Source organism: Mustela nigripes, chromosome 15, assembly GCF_022355385.1.
Source record: "Mustela nigripes isolate SB6536 chromosome 15, MUSNIG.SB6536, whole genome shotgun sequence".
Taxonomy (NCBI): Eukaryota; Metazoa; Chordata; class Mammalia; order Carnivora; family Mustelidae; genus Mustela; species Mustela nigripes.
Window position 1 is genome coordinate 1,946,142 of NC_081571.1, and position 23,182 is coordinate 1,969,323.

The 23,182-nt window shown below is 36.0% G+C and overlaps 1 protein-coding gene across 3 annotated transcripts in view; it reads left to right on the forward strand.

The window, feature by feature from the left end:
• The window catches only part of IFT88 (intraflagellar transport 88), a 158,030-nt gene that overhangs the window by 90,217 nt on the left and 44,631 nt on the right, over positions 1 to 23,182 (forward strand). For all 3 annotated transcript variants that reach the window (XM_059377501.1, XM_059377503.1, XM_059377504.1), the window contains 4 exons: positions 588 to 774; positions 2,521 to 2,629; positions 5,239 to 5,389; positions 5,879 to 5,994. In XM_059377501.1, the coding sequence (XP_059233484.1) occupies positions 588 to 774; positions 2,521 to 2,629; positions 5,239 to 5,389; positions 5,879 to 5,994 (563 nt within the window). The remainder of the gene's footprint in view (positions 1 to 587; positions 775 to 2,520; positions 2,630 to 5,238; positions 5,390 to 5,878; positions 5,995 to 23,182) is intronic.

Here is a 23,182-nt window from a genome sequence, read left to right on the forward strand (position 1 = left end):
AAAGAACCATGGGGGAAGGGGATACTAGGATTCTAGGAAGTCTGGTTCCTACCATAAGCAAGCAGACACAGCACAAATGCTGTACTATTAAGAATTGAAAGGTCCATGCAGCTTAAGTGAATGAAGGCAAGGTCCTGATGGAACACTTGGCAGAGGAGGTGGAGAGAAGACAATTTATTGCTAGAAATGCAAATCCTAGTAGGTGACGCAATCAATTTGAGGTGCAGAAAGGAGAATGATGACTTTTTACCTATTTCAGTGGTGTAGGTTTGGGAAACATAGTATTGCAGTTGCGATTTGAAATTTAGGCATTCAGACTGGAGCCACTGGAGCCACTCACATGTAATTAGTGTTGTTATTCAAACCACGAGTGTCTGAAGAATTCAGTCCTAAGAAACTTGGGTAGTTGAAGGAGCTTACTGATTAAAAATCTTTTGTAGAATAAGCCTATCAAGACCAAGATATGTAAAATATTTATCATATTTATAATCTCAGAAAATCTGTTTATCGTGTCTGTAATCCAGAACAGAGAGAAAATATATTTGATAAACTCCAAATATTTTGCGTATGTTTTGTACTTTATTTAGGAAAATGAATTTTCACAAGCCAGCAGCTATGCAGATTTAGCTGTGAACTCTGATAGATATAATCCCTCAGCTCTCACTAATAAAGGGAATACAGTTTTTGCAAATGGTGATTATGAGAAGGCAGCTGAATTCTATAAAGAGGCTCTAAGAAATGATTCTTCTTGTACTGAAGCACTTTACAATATTGGTAAGTTAAACAAGCAAAATTTCTTTCTTTGGTTTTCTCCTTTATAATTTTTTTTCTCTCTTTTCTTTTCTTTTTTTTTTTTTTTCTCTCTCTTTTTTTGGCTTAAAGAACTCCAGTTCATTAGAGGGAAAATTTGACTTCCTTGTAACAAAAAATTGAAAAGGATATTCTTGGATTGTAGATTATTTTTAATGAAACTAATAATTCCAAAAATTATGCACATGTAAAATTTGGATAGACATTGTCTCTTATCCTCTAAAAAGACTTTTCCAATTTATGTACCACCATAGTGTATGAGACTGATTTCCCACATTCATGTTAATACTGGATATTTAACTTTTGCCAAACTGATAGGTGGGAAAAAACCATTTTCTCCCTTTCAGTTATGATCAGTTTCAAACATAAAGAAATTTTACAGAAAAATAAATACTCATGTCCCTACCACTATAATTAATGCATTTTAACATTTTGTCATATTCATATCACGTATTGTTTTTAAACAAAATATTATAAGACCTAGAGGCGTACCATCATCTTATTCCCTTCCCTGCTTGTCCCTTCCCATGTTACCTGACATGGGTATCATTTCTTTCTGTTCATGAGTTTGTAGTGGGACAAACACAATGATGCAATACTGTGTCTTATCTCTTGGGATATTAATGAAGTTTCTTTTGAAGTGTTCTTCTCCCTGCATAGGTATGTTTTTGCTTTTTTTGGTTTGCTTGTTTGTTTTATCCACTATATTTCATGTCACGAACTCTCCTCAGCTGTCTGATGATCTTGGCCGGTCTTCTTGCATTTAGGAGTTTGCAGCTAAAGCTGAGTGGGATCTCTGAGGCCACAAGCGAAATTGATGTACTGGCACCCTGCCACAGGGCCATCTGTCTGATCTGTGTAGTTGGGGAGCTGCCTGTTGGCCAATTGGATTCTTCCTCCCCCAGAAGAGTCTTTAATCTCCTGCCAGAGGGAACAAGAAGACCTGGCTGGGTTGGAGAGGAGGCAGGGAGGAACTGGCCATTTTAGACAGAGTCAAGGAGAGTTTAAAGTCATATTATTAAGGAAGGGAGGGTGTGACGTGGGTAAGTGGGAAAAGAGCATTACTGGCCAAGGAAAGTGAATAGTAAAAGCCTTAATGCAGGAGATTTCTTGCCTAGGTATATATTATTCTCTTTATAAGTTTTTCCTTCACTTTTTAACTTTGTAATTTCTTTTGTCAAACAATTTTTCTAGTCAAATTTTGCTTTTTGAAAATGTGTGGCTTCATTTGTTTGTTGCTCTTCCCCAAGATGATAAAATCATTTTCCTGTATTTTCTTTTCATATTTCTACATCCTTGTTTTTCTGTTTAGTTTTAAAATAAGTTTTGAATGTGTTCAAAATAGGAACCTACATTTTTTTGTTTCATGTGTAGTCAGTTGTCCTGGTACCTTTTGTTACTAGTCCCTTAGTTCCCACAGATTTTAAATTCTGTAACTGAGTCAGTTTCTAAATTCTGTATTCTGCTGATGTCTCTCTCTATTCCTGGTCCCCCTTAAACACTTTATAATCATTAAAGCATTATAGTGTGTTTTGGTTTCTGACAAATGTTAGTGGAACTCTCCTTCCCCACCTTGTTCGTTTTTAAGAAAAATCTATTCATCTTTATTTTCTCTTCTGGATGAATATTACATATATATGGATTTATTTTGTGACTTTGAGAAAATGTCTACCAATAATGCTTATAGCTTTTTTCTCTCTTCTTTCTAAGGCCTTACCTATAAGAAGCTAAATCGGCTTGATGAGGCTTTGGATTGTTTCCTGAAACTTCACGCAATCCTGAGAAACAGTGCCCAAGTTCTTTACCAGATAGCAAATGTGTATCTTATATGAAAAACTTAAGAACAGTTGTTAATTCATTTGGGGACTGAGTACCAATAATTAAATAACCTTATCCAATTAAATAATTGATGAGGATAATATTTTAAAACCTATCAGATTAATATGTGATAAAAATATTTGAGTGGTCTTGTTTTGTTTTCTTTTTTTTTTTTAATTTCCAATTAGTTAACACTAGTGTTAATAACACAAGTGTTAAATTAGTTCCAGGTATGGCTTAGTGAGTTAATGATTCTGTACATTACTCAGTGCTCATGATGAGAAGTGCCCTCTTTAATTTCCATCACCTATTTCATCCACTCCCCCTACCCACCTGCCCTCTGGTAGCCATCTGTTTGTTTTCTATAATTATGAGTCTGTTTTTTGGGTGATCCTATTTTAAAAGATCACTTGCTATAAAAGGAATTACTTACAGGTTAAAACTACTATTTCTTAATTTTTGGAAATAATAATTGAAATCATTGAGTATAACATGTTTAATACATATAAACTATTCATTGGCTGTAGATGAGATACTTTAGAATGCATTAACTCTGAGTCTTATAGGGTATTTTTGAAGAAGGAACATACTATTTAAAAGGAAAATATTGTTAGTTACTTATTAGTACTATTGATTGAATTTCGATTGAATTTGGTTATCTTAATTATTTTAGCTGATGTATACATTTAATGACTATAACTCTTCAAAGGCTTTTACCCTACAAAATTAGCCAGTAGTTTATTTGAATTCAGTCATTCATTCCCTTCATTCAATAGCCACTTATCGACTGTGTGCTGTATGTGCCAGTATTATGTTTAGAACTCTGGGGAATGTAAAGAGAAAACATTCCTCCCATATCAATTTCTCCTACAACTCCTGGCCTTCTTTAGTTTGGGGTTTTTTTTCCCCCTTGCCTTTGGTTGAAAAAGCAGAAATTTGTTAATATTTTTAGTGCTTTCGACAGTACTTGAAAAACATTTTAATTTCTCTATTTTAAAAATAATAAGCCTTCACAACAATATTTGGAAAGGGTAAAATATTTTTTTTAAGATTTTATTTATTTGAGAGAGAGAGTACATACATGAATGGGGGGAAGAGCATAGGGAGAGGGAGTGAGAAACTCAAGCAGACTCCATGCTCAGCACAGAATGCATCATAAGAGTCAGTGTCCCCACCCAGAGATCATGACCTGAGCCGAAACCAAGAGTTGATTACTTAATTGACCATGCAATCTGGGTGTTCCAGGAAAGGTTAAAATCTCTCTTTTTTAAAAAAAGATTCTATTTATTTATCTTCAGAGAGGGGTTTGGGCAGAGGGAGAGAGAGAGAAGCATACTCCCTGTTGAGTGAGAAGCTCGACATGGGGCTTGATCCTGCGACCCTAAGATCATGACCTGAGCCAAAATCAAGAGGTAGTTGCCTGACTGAGCTACCCAGGTACCCCAAGTTTAAAATCTTAAATAGGTGTTTAAGATAGTATTATCTTGATATAAATTTTATGGAAATATATTAGAAAAAGGAAAAAGTATGTTATAAGGTATACCATTAATAATTTTTAATACTATCTGCTCTACTTTTGTTAAAGTACATAAAACATTTTTTAATGAAAAAATTATTTTTAGAGCAGTTGGTTTCATGTTTATTCCTTTTAGCTTTTTTGTTTTGTCCATATGATCTCTCTGAAACTGCCACTATCATGATCTTTTACTGCCCAGTTAAGGATCAGTTTGGATTCAGTTAAGCAATTGATATGTGTAAGGCTGTTTGAATACATTTTCTTGGTTTTATGTTTCTCTTATGATACCACATTTGTTATCATTAAAAACAAGGTATTTGGGGCACCTGGGTAGCTGAGTTGGTTAAGCGTCTACCTTTGGCTTATGTCATGATCTCAGGGTCCTGGGATTGAGCACCATGTTAGGTTCCCAGCTCAATGGGAAGTCTGCTTCTTCCTCTCCCTCTGCCTCTTCCCCTGCTCGTTCTCTCTCTCTGTCTCTCTTTCCCTCTCAAATAAATAAAATCTTAAAAAAAAAAAAAAGAAGATTCTTCTTTTTAAGTAAAATTTTGGGTTGGAACATTTTCATTTCACTAAAACAGTTAATATAAAAATAGTCAATAAGTATTGGTGGGAATAAATTATTTCAGTGTATGCAGAGGATTTACTAGGCACAAAAACTCAAAAAAAAGAAATTCCTATTTGGGGTTTATAATATAATTAGGGAAAACTCACAGGGAAACTCTTCCCTTGATAGATGCAGACATACTAAGAGAGGTAGAATAATTTGAACACAACTTGCAGGCATTTTTATTAAGGACAAATTTTGGATAGTGCTTTGGATAAAAGAGTAAACTGTTAATTCTGCTAGAGATTTGGGAGTTGATTTTAGTCGATAGTAATGAAGCAAAAGGAAAAACAAAAAGGTATATATGAACATGAGTGTACAGTGCTCCATTTTTCATCCCCATCCTTAAAGAAATTCAGAGTTACCAGTATGAAATAGCACATTACTATAGGCTAAGAAATATGTTTATTGTAATGTTGTTTTTAGGTTTCCTTATTGATCAATGAATTTAGAAAAATTGTATTATCCTTAACTAAAATTTTCCAAGATATGAATTAATGGAAGATCCCAATCAAGCTATTGAATGGTTAATGCAGCTCATCAGTGTTGTTCCAACCGACTCTAGAGCTTTGTCTAAACTAGGAGAATTATATGATAGTGAAGGGGATAAATCCCAAGCATTTCAATATTACTATGAGGTGGGTATAATCTTACTTTCCTTCTACTTCTTAACTTTTTACAAATTGTTATAAACAGTCAGCAGTCCTTTTCATCTTTAAAATTTAGAAGTGCTTGCCAGTTTAAAAGGAAGAGTGATTTAAAATAAAATAAAGCACTTGTGGAATATAAAGCTAGCTCTTTATTAATTTAATAAGAAAATTAAAGGTAAAAATTGTTCCATTGAAGCATTATTTTCATCTCTTTTTTAATTCTATTACTTATTTGACTCAGATCATCTGTCAGTACATCAAAAAGCTATTGATAGGTAATTTAAAAATATATCAAACAAATGTTAAGTTTTCTAAATCTTGTAGTTTCAAAACTTAGAAAGTACTTATGACAGCTCATACTTTTTTACTAAGAAACTTCACATTGGATAAATTAATCCATTTAGTAGGTAAAATGTTGAGATGTAAATTATACGTTGTCACTGATGTTATATTCTCACATTCCATATTTTTTTCCAGTCATACAGGTATTTCCCCTCTAACATTGAAGTCATTGAGTGGCTTGGAGCCTATTACATTGACACCCAGTTTTGTGAAAAAGCCATTCAATACTTTGAAAGAGCTTCTCTTATACAGTAAGTAACTATATTGATTTCACGTTTACTAAAATGCCTTGTATTGGGATGTGATTTTATCCCTAAAATTAGAATCTGATAAACATATTACAAATATTATATAAACAAATATTAATGAACATATTATTTCCATTTTGTTGAATGATATTCCATTTTACGTGGTCTTTATTATGATAAGTATATTATTCCTTTATGTAAAAATTTTAAAAAATACTTCCTTAAGGTCCTTTTCATTATGTATTTTTGTATTCATACTCAGTAAGTAAGTATTATTTCATTATCAATTAAAAAATGATTGACTTGGTCCTAAGACAAGGTTTCATTTCTGAAAGAGTCCTAATAGAAGTAAGTTGTGCTGGTTTCAACGTGTAATCAATTTACATTGTATACTAAAAATTTAAAAGCTGTCTTTAAGTTCATATCCCAATGTTTTGTACATACCTGATTCAAAAATAATTGAAAAATTCTGGTCTGTTTTGTTTTTGGCCAAATTGAATTTTAGCATTAAATGTAACTTTGAATCATTTGAATGATAAAGAAATGGTTAATAATTTGATTGCTATCTGTGTGGGGTTTGTGTTAGGCAATTTTTGGGTTTTTTAAATTAATTTTTTAAATATAAATTTAGTTAATTAACATATAATGTATTACTGGTTTCAGAGGTAGAGTTCACTGATTCGTCAGTCTTATATAACACCCAGTTCTCATTAATCACAAGCCCTCCTTAATGTCCATCACCCTCATGTTACCCCATGCCCTCACCTCCTCCCCTCAAGCAGCCCTCAGTTTGTTTCCTATGATTAAAAGTCTGTTATGGTTTGTCTCCCTCTCTGACTTCATATTGTTTTATTTTTTCCTCTCTTCCACTATGATCCCCTGTTTTGTTTCTTAAATTCCTCATACCAGTGAGATCATATGATAATTGTTTTTCTCTGATTGGCTTATTTCACTTAGCATGATACATTGTAGTTCTATCCATGTCGCTGTAAATGGCATGATCTCGTTTTTTTGATGACTATTATTCATATATATATATATATATATATATATGTATGTATATATATGCCACACCTCCTTTATCCATTCATCTGTCAATGGACACCTACGCTCTTTTCATAGTTTGGCTGTTGTGGACATTGCTGCTATGAACATTGCAGTGCAGGTGCCCCTTTGGATCGCTACATTTGTATCTTTGGGGTAAATACCAGTAGTGCAATTGATAGATCATAGGGTAGCTCTCTTCAACTTTTTGAGGAACCTTCAGACTGTTTTCCAGAATGGTTGCACCAGCATTCCCACCAACAGTGTAAGAGGGCTCCCCTTTCTCCACATCCTCCCCAATATTTGCTGTTCCCTGTCTTGTTAATTTTAGCCATTCTTACTGGTGTGAGGTGGGATCTCATTGTGGTTTTAATTTGTATTTTCCTGATCCAGGTGATGTTGAGCATTTTTCATGTGTCTGTTAGTCATTTGAATGTCTTTTTTGAAGAAATGTCTGTTCATGTCTTCTGCCCATTTCTTGGCTGGGTTTTTGTTTTTTGGGTGTTGAGTTTGATAAGTTCTTTATAGATTATGGATACCAGCCCTCTATCTGATACGCCATTTGCAGATATCTTCTCCCATTCCACAGGTTGCCTTTTAGTTTTGTTGACTGTTTTCTTTGCTGTGCAAAAGCTTTTTATCCTGATGAAGTCCCAATAGTTCATTTGTTTTTTGTTTCTTTGACCTTTCGAGACGTGTCTAGCAAGAAATTGCTACAGCCCAGGTCAGAGAGTTTCTGCCTGTGTTCTCCTCTAGGAATTTGATGGATTCCTATCTCACATTTAGGTCTTTTTCCATTTTGAGTCTATTTTTGTCTGTGGTGTAAGGAAATGGTCCGGTTTCATTCTTCTGCAGGTGGCTGTCCAATTTTCCCAACACCATTTGTTGAAGAGACTGTCTTTTCCATTGGACATTCTTTCCTGCTTTGTCAAAGATTAGTTTCCTGCTTTATCAAAGATAGAGTTGAGGGTCTGTTTCTGGGCTCTCTATTCTGTTCCATTGATCTATGTGTCTGTTTTTAGGTCAGTACCATATTTTCTTGATGACTACAGCTTTGTAATAGAGCTTGAAGTCTGGCATTGTGATACCACCAGCTTTGGTTTTCTTTTTCCACATTCCTCTGGCTATTTGAGTCTTTTCTGGTTCCGTACAAATTTTAGGATTATTTGTTCCAACTCTGTGAAAAAAAGTTGATGGTATTTTGATAGGGATTGCACTGAATATGTAGATTGCTCTAGGTATCATAAACATTTTAACAATATTTGTTCTCCCATTCATGAACATGGAAAATTTTTACATTTCTTTGTGTTTCCTCAATTTCTTTCATGAGTGTTCTATAGTTTTCTGAGTATAGATCCTTTGCCTCCTTGGTTAGGTTTATTCTTACATATCTTTTAGTTTGGGGGGCAATTGTAAATGGGATTGACTCCTTAAATTTTCTTTCTTCTCTCTCATTGTTAGTGTATAGAAATGCATCTGATTCCTGTGCATTGATTTTTATATCCTGCCACTTTGCTGAATTCCTGTATGAGTTCTAGAAGTTTTGGGGTGGAGTCTTTGGGTCTTCCACATAGAGTATCATGTCATCTGCAAAGAGTGAGAGTTTGACTTCTTCTTTGTTGATTCAGATGCCTTTTATTTCTTTTAATTGTCTGGTTGCCGAGGCTAGGACTTCTGATACTGTGTTGAACAGCAGTGGTGATAGTGAACATCCCTGCCATGTTCCTGACCTTAGGGGAAAAGCTCTCAGTTTTTCCCCATTGAGAATGAGCTGTGGGCTCTTCATATATGATATGATTTTGATATTGAGGTATGTTCCCTCTTTCCCTACATTGTGTAGAGTTTTAATCAAGAAAGAATGCTATATTTTGTCAAATGCTTTTTCTGCATAAACTGAGAAGATCGTATGGTTCTTGTCCTTTCTTTTATTTATGTAGTGTATCACTTGATTGATTTGTGGCTATTGAACCACCCTTGCAGCCCAGGAATAAATCCCACTTGGTGATGGCAAATAATCCTTTTAATGTACTGTTGGATCTTATTGGCTAGTATTTTGGTAAGAATCTTTGCATCCATGTTCATCAGGGATATTGGTCTGTAATTCTTTTTGGTGGGGTCTTTTTTTGGTTTTGGATCAGGATAATGCTGGCCTCATAGAACAAGTTTGGAAGTTTTCTTCCATTTCTGTTTTTTGAAACAGCTTCAGAAGAATAGGTATTAATTCCTCTTTAAATGTTTGGAAGAAATCCCCTGGGAAGCCATCCAGCCCCAGACTCTTGTTTATTGGGAGATTTTTGATGACTGCTTCAATTTCCTTACTGGTTATGGGTTTGTTCAGGTTTTCTGTTTCTTCCTGGTTCAGTTTTGGTAGTTCATATGTCTCTAAGAGTACATCCCTTTCTTCTTGATTATCTAATTTGCTGGCATATAGTTGTTCATAAGTTCTTATAATTGTTTGTGTTTCTTTGGTTTGGTTTTGATCTCTCGTTCATTCATTATTTTATTAATTTGGGTCTTTTCTCTTTTCTTTTTGAAAAAGTCTGGCCTGGAATTAATCAAAACTGGTTTATTAAGTCTTTCAAAGAATCAGCTCCTAGTTTCATTGATCTGTTCTAATGTTTTTTGATTTCTGTTTCATTGATTTCTGCTCTGATCTTTATTATTTCTCTTCTCCTACTGGATTTAGGCTTTCTTTGCTATTCTTTCTGCAGCTCCTGTAGGTGTAAGGTTAGGTTGTGTATTTGAGATGTTTCTCTTGTTTCTTGATAAAGGCTTGTATTGCTATATACTTTCCTCTTAGGACCACCTTTGCTGTATGCCAAAGATTTTGAACAGTGTGTTTTCATTTTCATTTGTTTCCATGAATTTTTAAAATTCTTCTTTAATTTCCTGGTTGACCTATTCATTCTTCAGTAGGATGCTCTTTAGCCTCTATGTATTTGAGTTCTTTCCAACTTTCCTTCTGTGATTGAGTTTAAGTTTCAAAGCATTTATGGTTTAAAAATATGCAGGGAATGATCCCAGTTTTTTGGTACCAGTTGAGACCTGATTTGTGACCCAGGATGTGATCTATTCTGGAGAATATTTCATGTGCACCCGAGAAGAATGTGTATTCTGTTGCTTTTGGATGGAATGTTCTGAATATACTTATGAAGTCCATCTGGTCCAGTGTGTTGTTCGAAGCCTTTGTTTCCTTGTTGATCTTCTGCTTAGATGATCTGTCCATTGCAGTGAGTAGGGTGTTAAAGTCCCCTCCTATTATTATCGATATATTTCTTGAATTTTATTATTAATTGGCTTATATAATTGGCTGTTCCCATGTTAGGGGCATAAATATTTATAATTGTTAGGTCTTCCTTTTGGAGAGACCCTTTAATTATGATGTAGTGTCCTTCCTCATCTCTTATTACAGTCTGGATTAAAATCTAATTTGCCTAATAAAAGGATTGACATCCCACCTTTCTTTTGATGTCCATTAGCATGACAAATGGTTTTCCATCCCTTCACTTTAAATCTGGAGGTGTTTTGGGGTCTAATATGAGTCTCTTGCAGACAGCTTATCAATGGGACTTGCTTATTTATCCAGTCTGATACCCTGTGTCCTTTGATTGGGGTATTTAGCCCATTTCCATTCAAAGTAACTATTGAAAGATGTGAATTTAGTGCCACTGTATTACCTGTAACTTGACTGTTACTACATGTATTTGCTTTATAGGCTCTGTTCCTTTCTGGTCTGTGTTACCTTTGGGCTCTCACTTTGATTAAAGGATCCTTTTAAACATTTCTTATAGGACTGGTTTGGTGATAACACATTCTTTTAGTTTCTCTTTGTCCTGGAAGCTTTTTCTCTTGCCTATTTTGAATGAAAAATAAGGCTGCATATTTTTCTCACTTAGCATCCCAAATATATCATGCCAGTTCTTTCTGGCCTGCTAGATATCTGTGGATAGGTCTTCTGCCAGTCTAATGTTTTTACCCTTGTGGGTTATGGGCCTCTTGTCCCAAGCTGCTTTCAGAATTTCTCTTTGTCTCTAAGATTTGGAAGTTTCACTATTCTGTAGTGTTGGCCTATTTTTACTGATTTTTGAGGGGGGTTCTCTGTGCATCCTGAACTTGGATACCTGTTTCCTTTCCCAGATTAGGAAAATTGTCTGCTATAATTTGTTCCAATATACCTTCTGCACCCCTCTCTTTTTCCTCTTCTGGGATCCTGATTATTCTAATATTGTTTCACTTTATGGTATCACTTATCTCTCGAATTCTCCCCTGGTGATCCAGTAGTTGTTTATCTCTCTTTTTCTCATCTTTATTCTCCATCATTTTGTCTTCTATATCCTTAATTCTCTCTTCTTCCTCATTTATCCTAGCATCTAGAGCCTCCATTTTTATGCATCTCATTAATAGACTTTTTGATTTAGACTTGGTTAGATTTTAGTTCTTTCATTTCTCCAGAAAGGCATTCTCTTGTATCTTATATGCTTTTGTCAAATCCAGCTGGTATCTTTATAATCATTATTCTGAACTGTAGTTCCAACATCTTACTTGTGTCCATACTGATTAGGTCCCTAGCAGTACTGCCCTTGTTTTCCTTTTTGAGGTGAGTTTTTCTGTCTTGTCATTCTTTCCAGAGACAAATAGATGAACAAGTGAACAAAATACTAAAATGGCAACAACGACCCCACAGAAATGTACACTAAATGAATCAAAAGAAACCTGAAACTGAAAAACATCTTGAAGATTCAAAACAATTTAAAAAGATAGAAAAAAGGGTATAATCAGGCAGGTGAACAGAACAAAACAATACCCTGGATCCTGTATGTATTTTGGTCTGTTAGAAATCTAGATCACAAAATTTTAAAGAAAGAAGTTATATGTGGACAAAAGTAAAATTAAATACAATGAAAGGATAGAATGTAACTGTAAAAAATGAAAATTAAAAGACGAGAAAAAACAACAACAACAAAAAGGTGAACAGATAAGAGCTATGTATTTTGGTCAGTTTGTTAATAGAAACAACATCTCAAAATTGTAAGGAAAGAAAAACATATATATACAAAGATAAAATTAAATACCTTGAAAGGATAGAATGTAACTGTAAATATGAAAATTAAAAAAGACTTTACAGAGCCAGAAAAAAAAAAGGAAGAAGAAAAAAAATGAAAGAATATGATTAGACAGATGAATAGAACAGAACCATACATTAGATTTTGGGTGTATTTTAGTCTGTTAGAGGAAATCACATCCCAAAATTATAAAGAAATAAAAACATATATATACAAAAATAAAATTAAATACAATGAAGAGATAGAATGTAAATGTAAAAATGAAAATTTTTAAAAAAGATTTTAAAAAGGAGTTGATAAAATAAGAAATTGGTTGAAGAAAAAGGAAAGAAAAAAATTTAAAAATTAAACTTGAAAGACTAAATAATCTTAGGGGAAAAGCCATGAATTCTGTGTGCTGTGCTCCCCTAACACTGGAGTTCTCATTGCTCAGTAAACTTGGTCTTGGCTGGATGTTCTTGCTGATCTTCTGGGGGAGGGGCCTGTTGCCTTGATTTTCAAGATTTTTGGCCCCAGTTGGAATTGCAGCACCTTTGCCAAGGGACCAGTATAATAATCTGCTCCAGTTTGCTCTCTGTGGCTTTTGTTCCCTCAAGGCTTTCCCCACAGCTTTAAAGGATGAGAATGAAAATGGTAGCTTTCCAATCTCTAGGCCCAGAGCCAAATCCTTGGGGCCCCACTCCTTAGTGCTCCCTTAGGGAAAAGCAGTCAGTCACTCATGTCTCCCTGGTCTCCGGCCACACTCCAGGCTTATCCAGCCTATGAGTGAGTGTTTCTAACTCAGGCACACAACCCCATTTCAAGTCTCCAAACCCCGAAGACTCCTGCAGCATGCTCTCATGCCACTCCTCCTAGGGGAGGAAGGGGATTCTCACCAGTCCAGCATCTTGGCTGGGCCCCTGTTTGGGAACAGTCACCTGATTATGTCATGGTTCACATGGCAACCCCAAGCTGAGCGCCCACTCATGGGCTCGCTGATTGCAGCCACCTTCCCTGCTCTAATGCCTTGGCAGCTCTGCTGCTCTCAGGCATCCACAGTCCTCCTGTGATCCTGGGGAATTCTAAGACTACACTATTCTACCTAGGGTTCTGCCCCCACTTAGCCACCTGCACTCCTTTCAGGTGGATTGTCCCTCACTGCAGCACACTTCTAAAAGCACTGCTATATCACTAGCCAGTAGCTGGCTTAGGAATGCTCCCTCCCCTATGGTCTGTCCTCCCATATGTCACCTCAGATTTGCTTCTCCACACGTCCTACCTTGCAGAAAGTGGTCAATTTTCTATTTCTAGAGTTGCAGCTCTTCTTGTCTTCAATCTCCAGTTGAGTTCGCAAGTGTTCAGAATGGTTTGGTAGTTATCTATCTGAATTCGTGGGACCAGATGAAGCTAAGGTCTCCTACTCCTTCACCATCTTAGACTCTTCTCCTAGGCTATTGTTTTAGAAAAGATTTTATTTATTTATTTGAGAGAAAAAGAGCATGAGTGAGGGGAGGGTCAGAGGGAGAAGCAGACCCTCTGCTGAGTTGGGAGTCTGATGCAGGGCTCAGTCTTGGGACTCCCAAGATCATGACCTGAGCTGAAGGCAGACCTCTAACTGACTGAACCACCCAGGTGCCCCTAGATAATTAATTTTTATGATGTTAGCTTCACTAGCTAATATCATAAAATTTAATCCCATTTAATCTCTTAAATCACATAAATATTTTGAAAATCCTAACACTGATCACCAACATAAGGGGATAGGTTTTGTTTAATCATATGCTTGAGATTAAAGCTACATAGATATTACACTTTTTATTACACTTAATACTAACCCTAGCCTTAGCCCATTAACTCATATAACAGCCTTCCTAATTTGAGGCTCCATCCACCACTGTTCCATCTTTGACTCCTAATTGTGAATGTTAAATGTTGACTTCATAGCCATTCTCTTACCTTGTCTAGTTCATGTTCTCTCTCTCTCTCTATGCCATCAATAGTCTAGTTTCACAGATTTAACCTCCCTAAACTTCATTGACATCTTTACCTCTTCAGCAGTTCAGCCACCTAGATCTTACCCAATTCTAATTATCACCCAGCGCATTTATGCCAATAAAAGCTCATTAATATCCACCTGTCTGAACATAAACTCTCTTCCCAACTTCCATATAACTTACTTTCCATTATGCTTTTCTTTGATAAGACCTCCAGTCTGTGACCTTGCTTTCTCTTGCAGTTTTAGGGTCTCCTGGTTTTACTTCTGAGGCTAACTTTTACAGGCTGTTTAAATGATCACATCTGTTTCCTTTCTTGCTTACTTGGTTACTTTTTCTCTCTTGCTTTCTTGCCCAATCTGTCCCAATACATTTCAGTTCATGGGTTAATCCAACCATTTATTCCATTCTATTCTATTCATATACAGCCTTGGAAGCACTACTGGACATAAATTCTGTAACTAGATGGGATGATGTCATACAAATTTATATTTTGTAAACACTCCTCATGAGTCATAAGTGTTCCTGACTAACTGCCTTTCCTATATTCCTCACAGATCTCCTCAATCTACCTATTTTAAACTTAAATTTTCCAGGAAATAGAGAAGTCTTTTTTTTTTTTTTAAGATTTTATTTATTTATTTGGCAGAGGGAAAGATCACAAGTAGGCAGAGAGGCAGGCAGAGAGAGGGAGAGAGAGAAGGAAACAGGCGCCCTGCTGAGCAGAGAGCCTGATGCGGGACTCGATCCCAGGACCCCAGGATCATGCCCTATGCTGAAGGCAGAGGCTTTAACCCACTGAGCCACCCAGGTGCCCCCTGTACATTTACTTTCTATTCCCACCTGTTTATTACTTGCTTCTTGCTATGTGACAGAGACATTCAGTATGAGTTTGGGCATTTATTTTCCTGAGCATTTATTTTCTGTACCATACATCTAACCTTCACTTTTTCTCCTTTATTTATATTCTAAGTCTTTAATTGTCAGGTGATTTTTACCTCTATAATAAAAATGTAAGCTCTCTGGAGGCAGTGGAGAGGTGTTTGTTCTTGTGCCATATAGTTCTTTACATATTCCAGAGTAGTTGGCACATAGTTGAATTAAGCTACATTACCTGTCATTTGTGTTCCTTTACGGTAGAAACTCCTCACTTCGCTATATTTCCTAGATGTTTATGCTTCTTAGTAATATTTTTGGTAATTGTATTAAACCTATACTACTGGTTCCTATTTTCTTTTATCCATAAATCATGTCTTAAAACATCAAGAAATCTTAGTCATAACTGGTCCATCTAATGTAATATCATTATTAGAGAATTCTTTTGCTTTAGAAATTGTTTCTTAATATTGGTCATGATTATTATAAATATGGAATACAACCAAGCAGACCAATGTACACATTGTAGGAGTTCTGGAGGGAGAAGAGGTAGAGAAAGAAGCAGAGAGATTCAAGAAACAGTGACTGAAACTTCCAGAATTTGAGAAAAGACATGTCTCTACAAATCCAGTAAACTCAATGAATTTAAAGTAGGAAAAACCCCAGAGACTTATATTAAGACACATTATAATAAAACTGCCAAAAGACAAAGACTCTTGAAAGCAACAAGAAAAAACTTACTCATAAAATACAGTGGATCCTTGATAACATTATCAGGAGATTTCTCAGAAATCTTGGAGGTCAAAAAAACAGTACGATGATATAAAATTCTAAAATAAATTACTATCAACCCAACAATTCTATATCTAGCAAAACAATCCTTTCAGAATGAAGGGATGGCCAGATAGTGGCAAAGTAAGAGGACTGGGTTTGCCTCATCCTGTGAATACAGCTAGATAACTATCAAATAATCCTAAATACCCTGGAAATCAATTTGAAGACTGGCAGAACATGCTGCACAACTGAGGGTAGTGAAGAGGCCACATTGATGAAGGTAAGAAGTATAGAGATGTGGTTTAGGGAAGAAATGGATCCTGGCTGCTGTGGAGGGGAGGGAGTATAGTTGCAGAGAAGGGCAAGAAAGAAGCTCACAGGAATGCACAAGGGGAACATTTCCCCATTGCTATTGGCTTTGAAAGTTAGAGACGTTGAATTTCATGAGTTCTTGCAACCCAAGAGGCGTAAAGTCTGAAGTTTTAAGTGTCAGAGGGCTGGACTGCTCTTGGATAGAAGGCAGGGGAACAACCCAAGGACATTCGGCATTGAAACAGTGATCTGAAGAGTACCAGAGGTACAAAATAGGGAGATTATTTACCTTCTCAGAACATGTCCCTGAAAGGCAGCATTCATGGAGAGGCCTCTCCAGGAAAAAAGGAGCTGGCCAGTGACATTTCCCTCCCTTCAATATAAGCACAGGACCTCCTGCAGGAAGCAGTATAGCACCAACACTGGTGACCTAACTTGTTTACACTAAGACCCACCCCTTGGTGATTGGGTGGAAATGCCCTTCTTTTAAATAAGGCTTACCTCAGTTCTGGCATGGCAGGCTTCTCCCCTGGAAAACCAACACAAATCCATGCCCGCACTACATCTCCCAACCAGAGTTTTACAGGGCCTCAGTTTTGGTAGAGGTGGTGACAGGTCTTATTTCACAAGTAGACTGGAACACACCTAGTTAAAATTCATGCACATTCAGGCCAGGGACCAAACACTGACCACAATAGGTAAGGAGGACCTCTGCAGATGACTAGCTTGAAGGGCAGAGCAGCCAGAGCACACGCAGCACACACTGGAGACATTTCCTGAAGAATCAGGCCCTGAGCACTACATGAAGTCTTCTTCATAAGGTCATAATGTTCAGGAGCAGGAGACATAACTGGTTTTTCTAATATGCAGAAATACACAGAGATTTAGATAAAATGAGAAGACAGAGGAATTACCCCAAATGAAAGAACAAGATAGGGCCACAGACAGAGATCTAAGTGAAACAGATACAAGTAACATACATGATGGAGAATTTAAAACAGTGATCAAAAGGATACTCACTGGTCTTGAGAAAAGAATAAAAAACATCAGTGAGACCCATAACACAGAGATGAAAGAGTTAGAAAAGAATCAGAGATGAAGAGTGCTATAAATAAGAGTAGAAACATGCTTGATGCAATGAACAACAGGCTGGAAAAAGCAGAGGAACAATGTGGTGACCTGGAAGACAAAGTAATGAAAAACAATGAACTGAACTAAAGAGAGAAAGAAGAATTATGCAAAATGAGAAGTGACCCCATCAGACATAATAGCATTCATATTATGAGAGTCCAAAGAAGAGAGAGAAAAGGGGACAGAAATTTTATATTATATTTTATATTAGCTGAAAACTTCCCTAATATGGGGAAGGAAACATATCCAGATTCAGGAGGCACAAAAAAATCCCCATCAAAATCAACAAAAGCAGATCTACACCAAGACATATTTGAATGAAACCAGCAAAATATGGTGATAAGCTATGGTGATAAAAATCTTAAAAGTGGGGAGCCTGGGTGGCTCAGTGGGTTAAAGGTTCTGCCTTCGGCTCGGGTCATGATCCCAGGGTCCTGGGATCGAGCCCCGCATTGGGCTCTCTGCTCAGCAGGGAGCCTGCTTCCTCCTCTCTCTCTGCCTGCCCGTCTGCCTACTTGTGATCTCTGTCAAATAAATAAATAAATAAATAAATAATATATATTATTTTTAATCTTAAAAGCACAGAAGAGGACAGTTATTTATAAGGGAAAACCCATAACACAATCAGCAGATTTTTCAGCAGAAATTCTCCAAGCCAGAGGGAGTGGAATGATGTCTTCATAGGAAAAGGAAAAATCTGCAACCAAGTACTCTATCTAGCAAGGCTGACATTCAAAGTAGAAGGAGAAATAGTTTCACAGACAAAACAAAGAAGTTCATGACCATTAAACCAGTCCTGCAAGAAATACTAAAGGGGACTCTATGAATGGAAAAGAAAGACTAAAAGTAACAGTATGAAAGTAGGAAACACAAAAGCAGTAAAAATGAATATTTCTACAAGAAATCAGTCAAAGAACTCACAAAAGAGAAGGATATAAACTATGACACCATATACCTAAAACATGGGGAGGAGACATGTAAAGAATGGATTGAAAGTTAAACAACCATCAGCTTCATATAGAATACTATATGCAGAAGATGCTGTATACATCTAATGGTAACCACAAATCAAAACTACTAAGTATGTAAAGAATAAAGAGAAAGAAATCTAAATATATTACTAAAGAAAATCAGCAAACCATGAAAGAAAGATAAGAAAGGATCAGAGAAAAGCTCCAGAAACAACCACAAAACAAGTAATAAAATAGCAATAAATATATATCTATCGATGATTACTTTAAATGTAAGTCATTAAATGTTTCATCACACATAGGGTGTCAGGGTGGTTAAAACAAACAAACAAGACCCCTCTATATGCTGCCTATAATTACTGACTTTAGACCTAAAGATATCTGCAGATCAAAAGTGAGGGGATAAAGAACATCTGTGATGCAAATGAATGTCAAAAGAAAGCCAGAGTAGCAATGTTTTATCAAACAAATGAGACTTTAAAACAAAGACTAACAAGAGACAAAGAAGAACACTATTTAATAATAAAGAGGAAAATCCAAAAGAAGATAAAACAATGGTATAAATATTTATGCACCCAAATACATAAAGAAAAACAAACATAAAGGAATCAATAATAATACAATAACAGTAGAGGACCTGAGCAACATATTTACATAAAGGGACGGATCATCTAAAAAAAAATCAAGAAAACAATGGCTCTGCATGACACTCTGGAATGATATATTTAACAGATGTGTTTGGAAAATTCCATCTTAAAACGGCAGAATGCACATTCTTTTCAAGTGTGCAGAGAGCATTTTCCAAAATAGATTATATTAGGCACAATACAGACCTACACCAGTGCAAGAAAACTGAAGTCTTATCATGCACCTTTTCTGACCACAACACAATGAAACTAGGAGTCAACCACAAGGAAAACTCTGGAAAGACCACAAATACATGGAGGTTAAATAACATGTGACTAAACAATGAAAGAATTAAAAGGACATTTAAAAAAAAAGAAATAAAAAAGTACATGCAAAAAAATGGAAATGAAAACATGAGGGTCCAAAACCTCTGGGATAAAGCAAAAGTGGTTCTAAGACAGAAGTATATAGCAATACAGACCAACCTCAAGAAGCAAAAAAAACAATGTCAACCAACCAACCTAACCTTATACCTAAAGGAGCAAGAAAAAGAACAACAAATAAAACCTAAAACCAGCATAAAGGAGGAAATAATAAAGATGAGAGCAGAAATAAATGGTACCAAAATTTAAAAAAAAAAAAACCACAATAGGACAGATCAGTGAAACCAGGAGCTGGTTCTTTGAAATAATTGATAAACCTCTAGCCAGGCTTATCAAGAAAAAAAGAGAAAGTCTCAATTCAGCAAAGTAACAAATGAGAGAGGAAAATAACAGCTAACACCACACAAATAGTTATGAGACTATTATGAAAAACTGTATACCAACAAATTGGATGACCTAGAATAGATGGGTAAATTGCCAGAAATATATTAAGTTACCAAAACTGAGACAGGAAGAAGTCAAAAATTTGAAGAGACCAATAACCAGCCAAGAAGTTGAATCAATAATCAAAAACTTCCTGGGCGCCTGGGTGGCTCAGTGGGTTGAGCCGTTGCCTTCGGCTCGGATCATGATCTCGGGGTCCTGGGATCAAGTCCCGCATCGGGCTCTCTGCTCGGCAGGGAGCCTGCTTCCTCCTCTCTCTCTCTCTCTCTGCCTGCCTCTCTGCCTGCTTGTGATCTCTTGTCTGTCGAATAAATAAATAAAATCTTTAAAAAAAAAAATCAAAAACTTTCAAAAACAAAACTCGAGGACCAGGTGGCTTCACAAGAAAATTCTACCAAACATTTAAAGAAGAGTAAATAACTATTTTCTCAAACCATCCAAAGAAATAGAAATGGAAAGAAAACTTCCAAATTCATTCTGTGAGGCCAGCATTACTCTGATACTGAAACCAGATAAAGGCAATGCCAAAAATGCACTATGGGCCAATATCTCTGATGAACATAGACACAAAAGTCCTCAAAAAAATGCTGGCAAACTGAATCCAACAATACATTAAAAAAAAAAAATCACCACAATCAAGTGGGATTTATTCCTAGTTTGCAAAGGTGATTCAATATTTGCAAATCAGTTAACATGATACAACACATTAATAAGAGAAAGGACAAAACCATGTGATCATTTCAATAGATGCAGAAAAAGCATTTGACAAAGTGCAACATCCATTCATGATTTAAAAAAAAAAATAACAAAGTAGGTTTAGAGGCAACATACCTCAAAATAATAAAGGCCATATATGAAAAACTCACAGCCAGCACTATCCTAAGTGGATAGTGAGAACTGAGAACTTTTCCTCTATAGTCAGGAATAATGTCACTTATTTCTTTGCATGTACTATATTTCTTTTTGTCTTTATTTCTTTTTGTAGTAGAAGTCTTAGCCACAGTGATCAGACAACAAACAAAAAAATTAAAGTCATCCAGATTGGAAAGGAAGAAGTGAAACTTTCACTATTTGCAGATGACATGGTACTCTGTATAAAAACCCCAAAAGACTCTACAAAAAAAAAAACTGCTAGAGGGGTGCTTTGGTGGCTGAGTTGGTTAAGCAGCTGCTTACTGCTCAGGTCATGATCTCAGGGTCCTGGGATCAAGCTGCACATCGGGCTCCCTGCTCAGCAGAGAGCCTGCTTCTCCCTCTCTCTCTCTCTGCTGCTCTGCGTACTTCTGCTCTCTCTGTGTCAAATAAATAAATAAAATCTTTAAAAAAAAATAACTGCTAGAACTGATACATGAGTTCAGCAAAGTTGCAGAATACAGAATCAACATACAGAAATCTGTTGCATTTCTGTACACCTGTATGAAGAAAGAGAAATTAAGGAATTAGTCCCATTAGTCCCATCTACAATCACACCAAAAATAATTAGGAATAAACCTAACCAAAGACATAAAGACCTGTATTCTGAAAACTATAGAACACTGATGGAAGAAACTGAGGAGGATATGAAGAAATTGAAAGACATTCCATGCTCATGGATTAGAAGAGAATATATTATTAAAATGTCTATATTGCCCAAAGCAATCTACACATTTAATTCAATCATTATCAAAATAACCAATAGTATTTTTCATAAAACTAGAACTAATCCTAAAATTTGTATGGAACCACAAAAGACCCCAAATAGCCAAAGTAATTTTGAAAAAGTAAGCCTGAAGGCACCACAACTCTGGCATTAAGTTATATTACAAAGCTGTAGTAACCAAAACAGTATGGTCCTGGCACAAAAACATACACATACACATAAACATACACATTAGATCAATGGAGCAGAATAGAAAACCCAGAAATGAGCTCACAGCTATATGGTCAATTAATCTTCAACAAAGCAGGAAAGAATATCTAATGGAAAATATCTAATGGAAAAAGATAGTCTCCCCAACAAATGGTGTTGGGAAAACAGGACAGCTACATGAAAAAGAATGAAACTGGACCATTCTCTTTTACTATACATGAAAATAAATTCAAAATGGATTAAAGACTTAAATTTGAGACCTGAAGCCATAAAAATCCTGGAAGAGAGCACAGGCAGTAACCTCTTTGACATTGACCATAATAATTTCTTACTAGATGTCTCCTGAGGCAAGAAACGCAAAAGCAAAAATAAACTATAGGGACTACATCCAAATAAAAGACCTCTGCACAGTGAAGTAAACAGTCAACAAAATTAAGGACAACCTACAGAATGGGAGAAGATATTTACAAATGGCCTATCCAATAAAAGGTGAGTATCCAAAATATATCAAGAAGTTATAGAACTCAACACCCAAAATACAAATCCAATTAAAAAATGGACAGAAGACATGAGCAAACATTTCTCCAGAGAAGACATACAGATGACCAAAAGACACATGAAAAGATGCTCATAATCATTTATCAGGGAAATACAACTCAAAACTGCAATGAGGTACCCCTCACACTTGTTAGAATGTCTAAAATAATACAAGGAACAACAGGTGTTGGCTAGGATGTGGAGATAGAGGAACCCTCTTGCACTGTTGGGGGGAATACAAACTGATGCAATCACTATGGAAAATAGTATGGAGGCTCCTCAAAAGGTTAAAAGTGGTGATCCAGTAATTTTACTGGTAGGTATTTACTGAAAGAATGAAAAAATACTAATTCAAAAGGAGACATGCACCCTGATGTTTATAGCAGCATTATTTACAATAGCCAAAGTATGGAAACAGCCCAAACATCCATCAGCTGATGAATGGATAGAGAAGATGTGTGTATTTCTGTGTGTGTGTGTGTGTGTGTGTGCTGGAATATTATTCAACCATAAAAAAAGAATGAAATCTTTGCAATGATTTGGATGGAGCTAGGACTATAATGGTAAGTAAAATAAGCCAGTCAGAGAAAGACTAATGCTATATGATTTCACTCATGTGGAATTTAAGAAACAAAACAAGTGTGCAAAGGGGGAAAAAAGAGAGAGAGGCAAAGCAAGAAACAGACTTTCGACTACAGAGAACAAACTGATGGTTACTGAGGGGAGGTGGGTGGGGTAGGGGGTTAAATAGGTGATGGTGATTAAGGAGTACACTTTTACACTGAGCACCAGGTCATGTATGGAATTGTTGAATCATTGTATCACATTGTATATGTGAAATCACATTGTATGATCACATGTGAATCACAGTGTATATGTGAAACTAATATAATACTGTATGTTAACCAGAATTTATATAAAAACATTAAAAATTTTAAAAATAAAATAGGAGTCAACAACTACCGGCTACTACAGATTGCCTGGTTTTTATGGCTTGAGAGTTAAGACTGGTTTTTGTTTGTTTGTTTGTTTTTTAAGATTTTATTTATCTAGGGCCTGGGTGGCTCAGTCATTGAGCATTTGCCTTCGGCTTAGGTCACGATCCCAGGGTCCTGGGATCCAGCCCCACATCGGAGCCCCAATCAGGCTCTCTGCTCAGTGGGAAGCCTGCTTCTCCCTCTCCCACTTCCCCTGCTTGTGTTCCCTC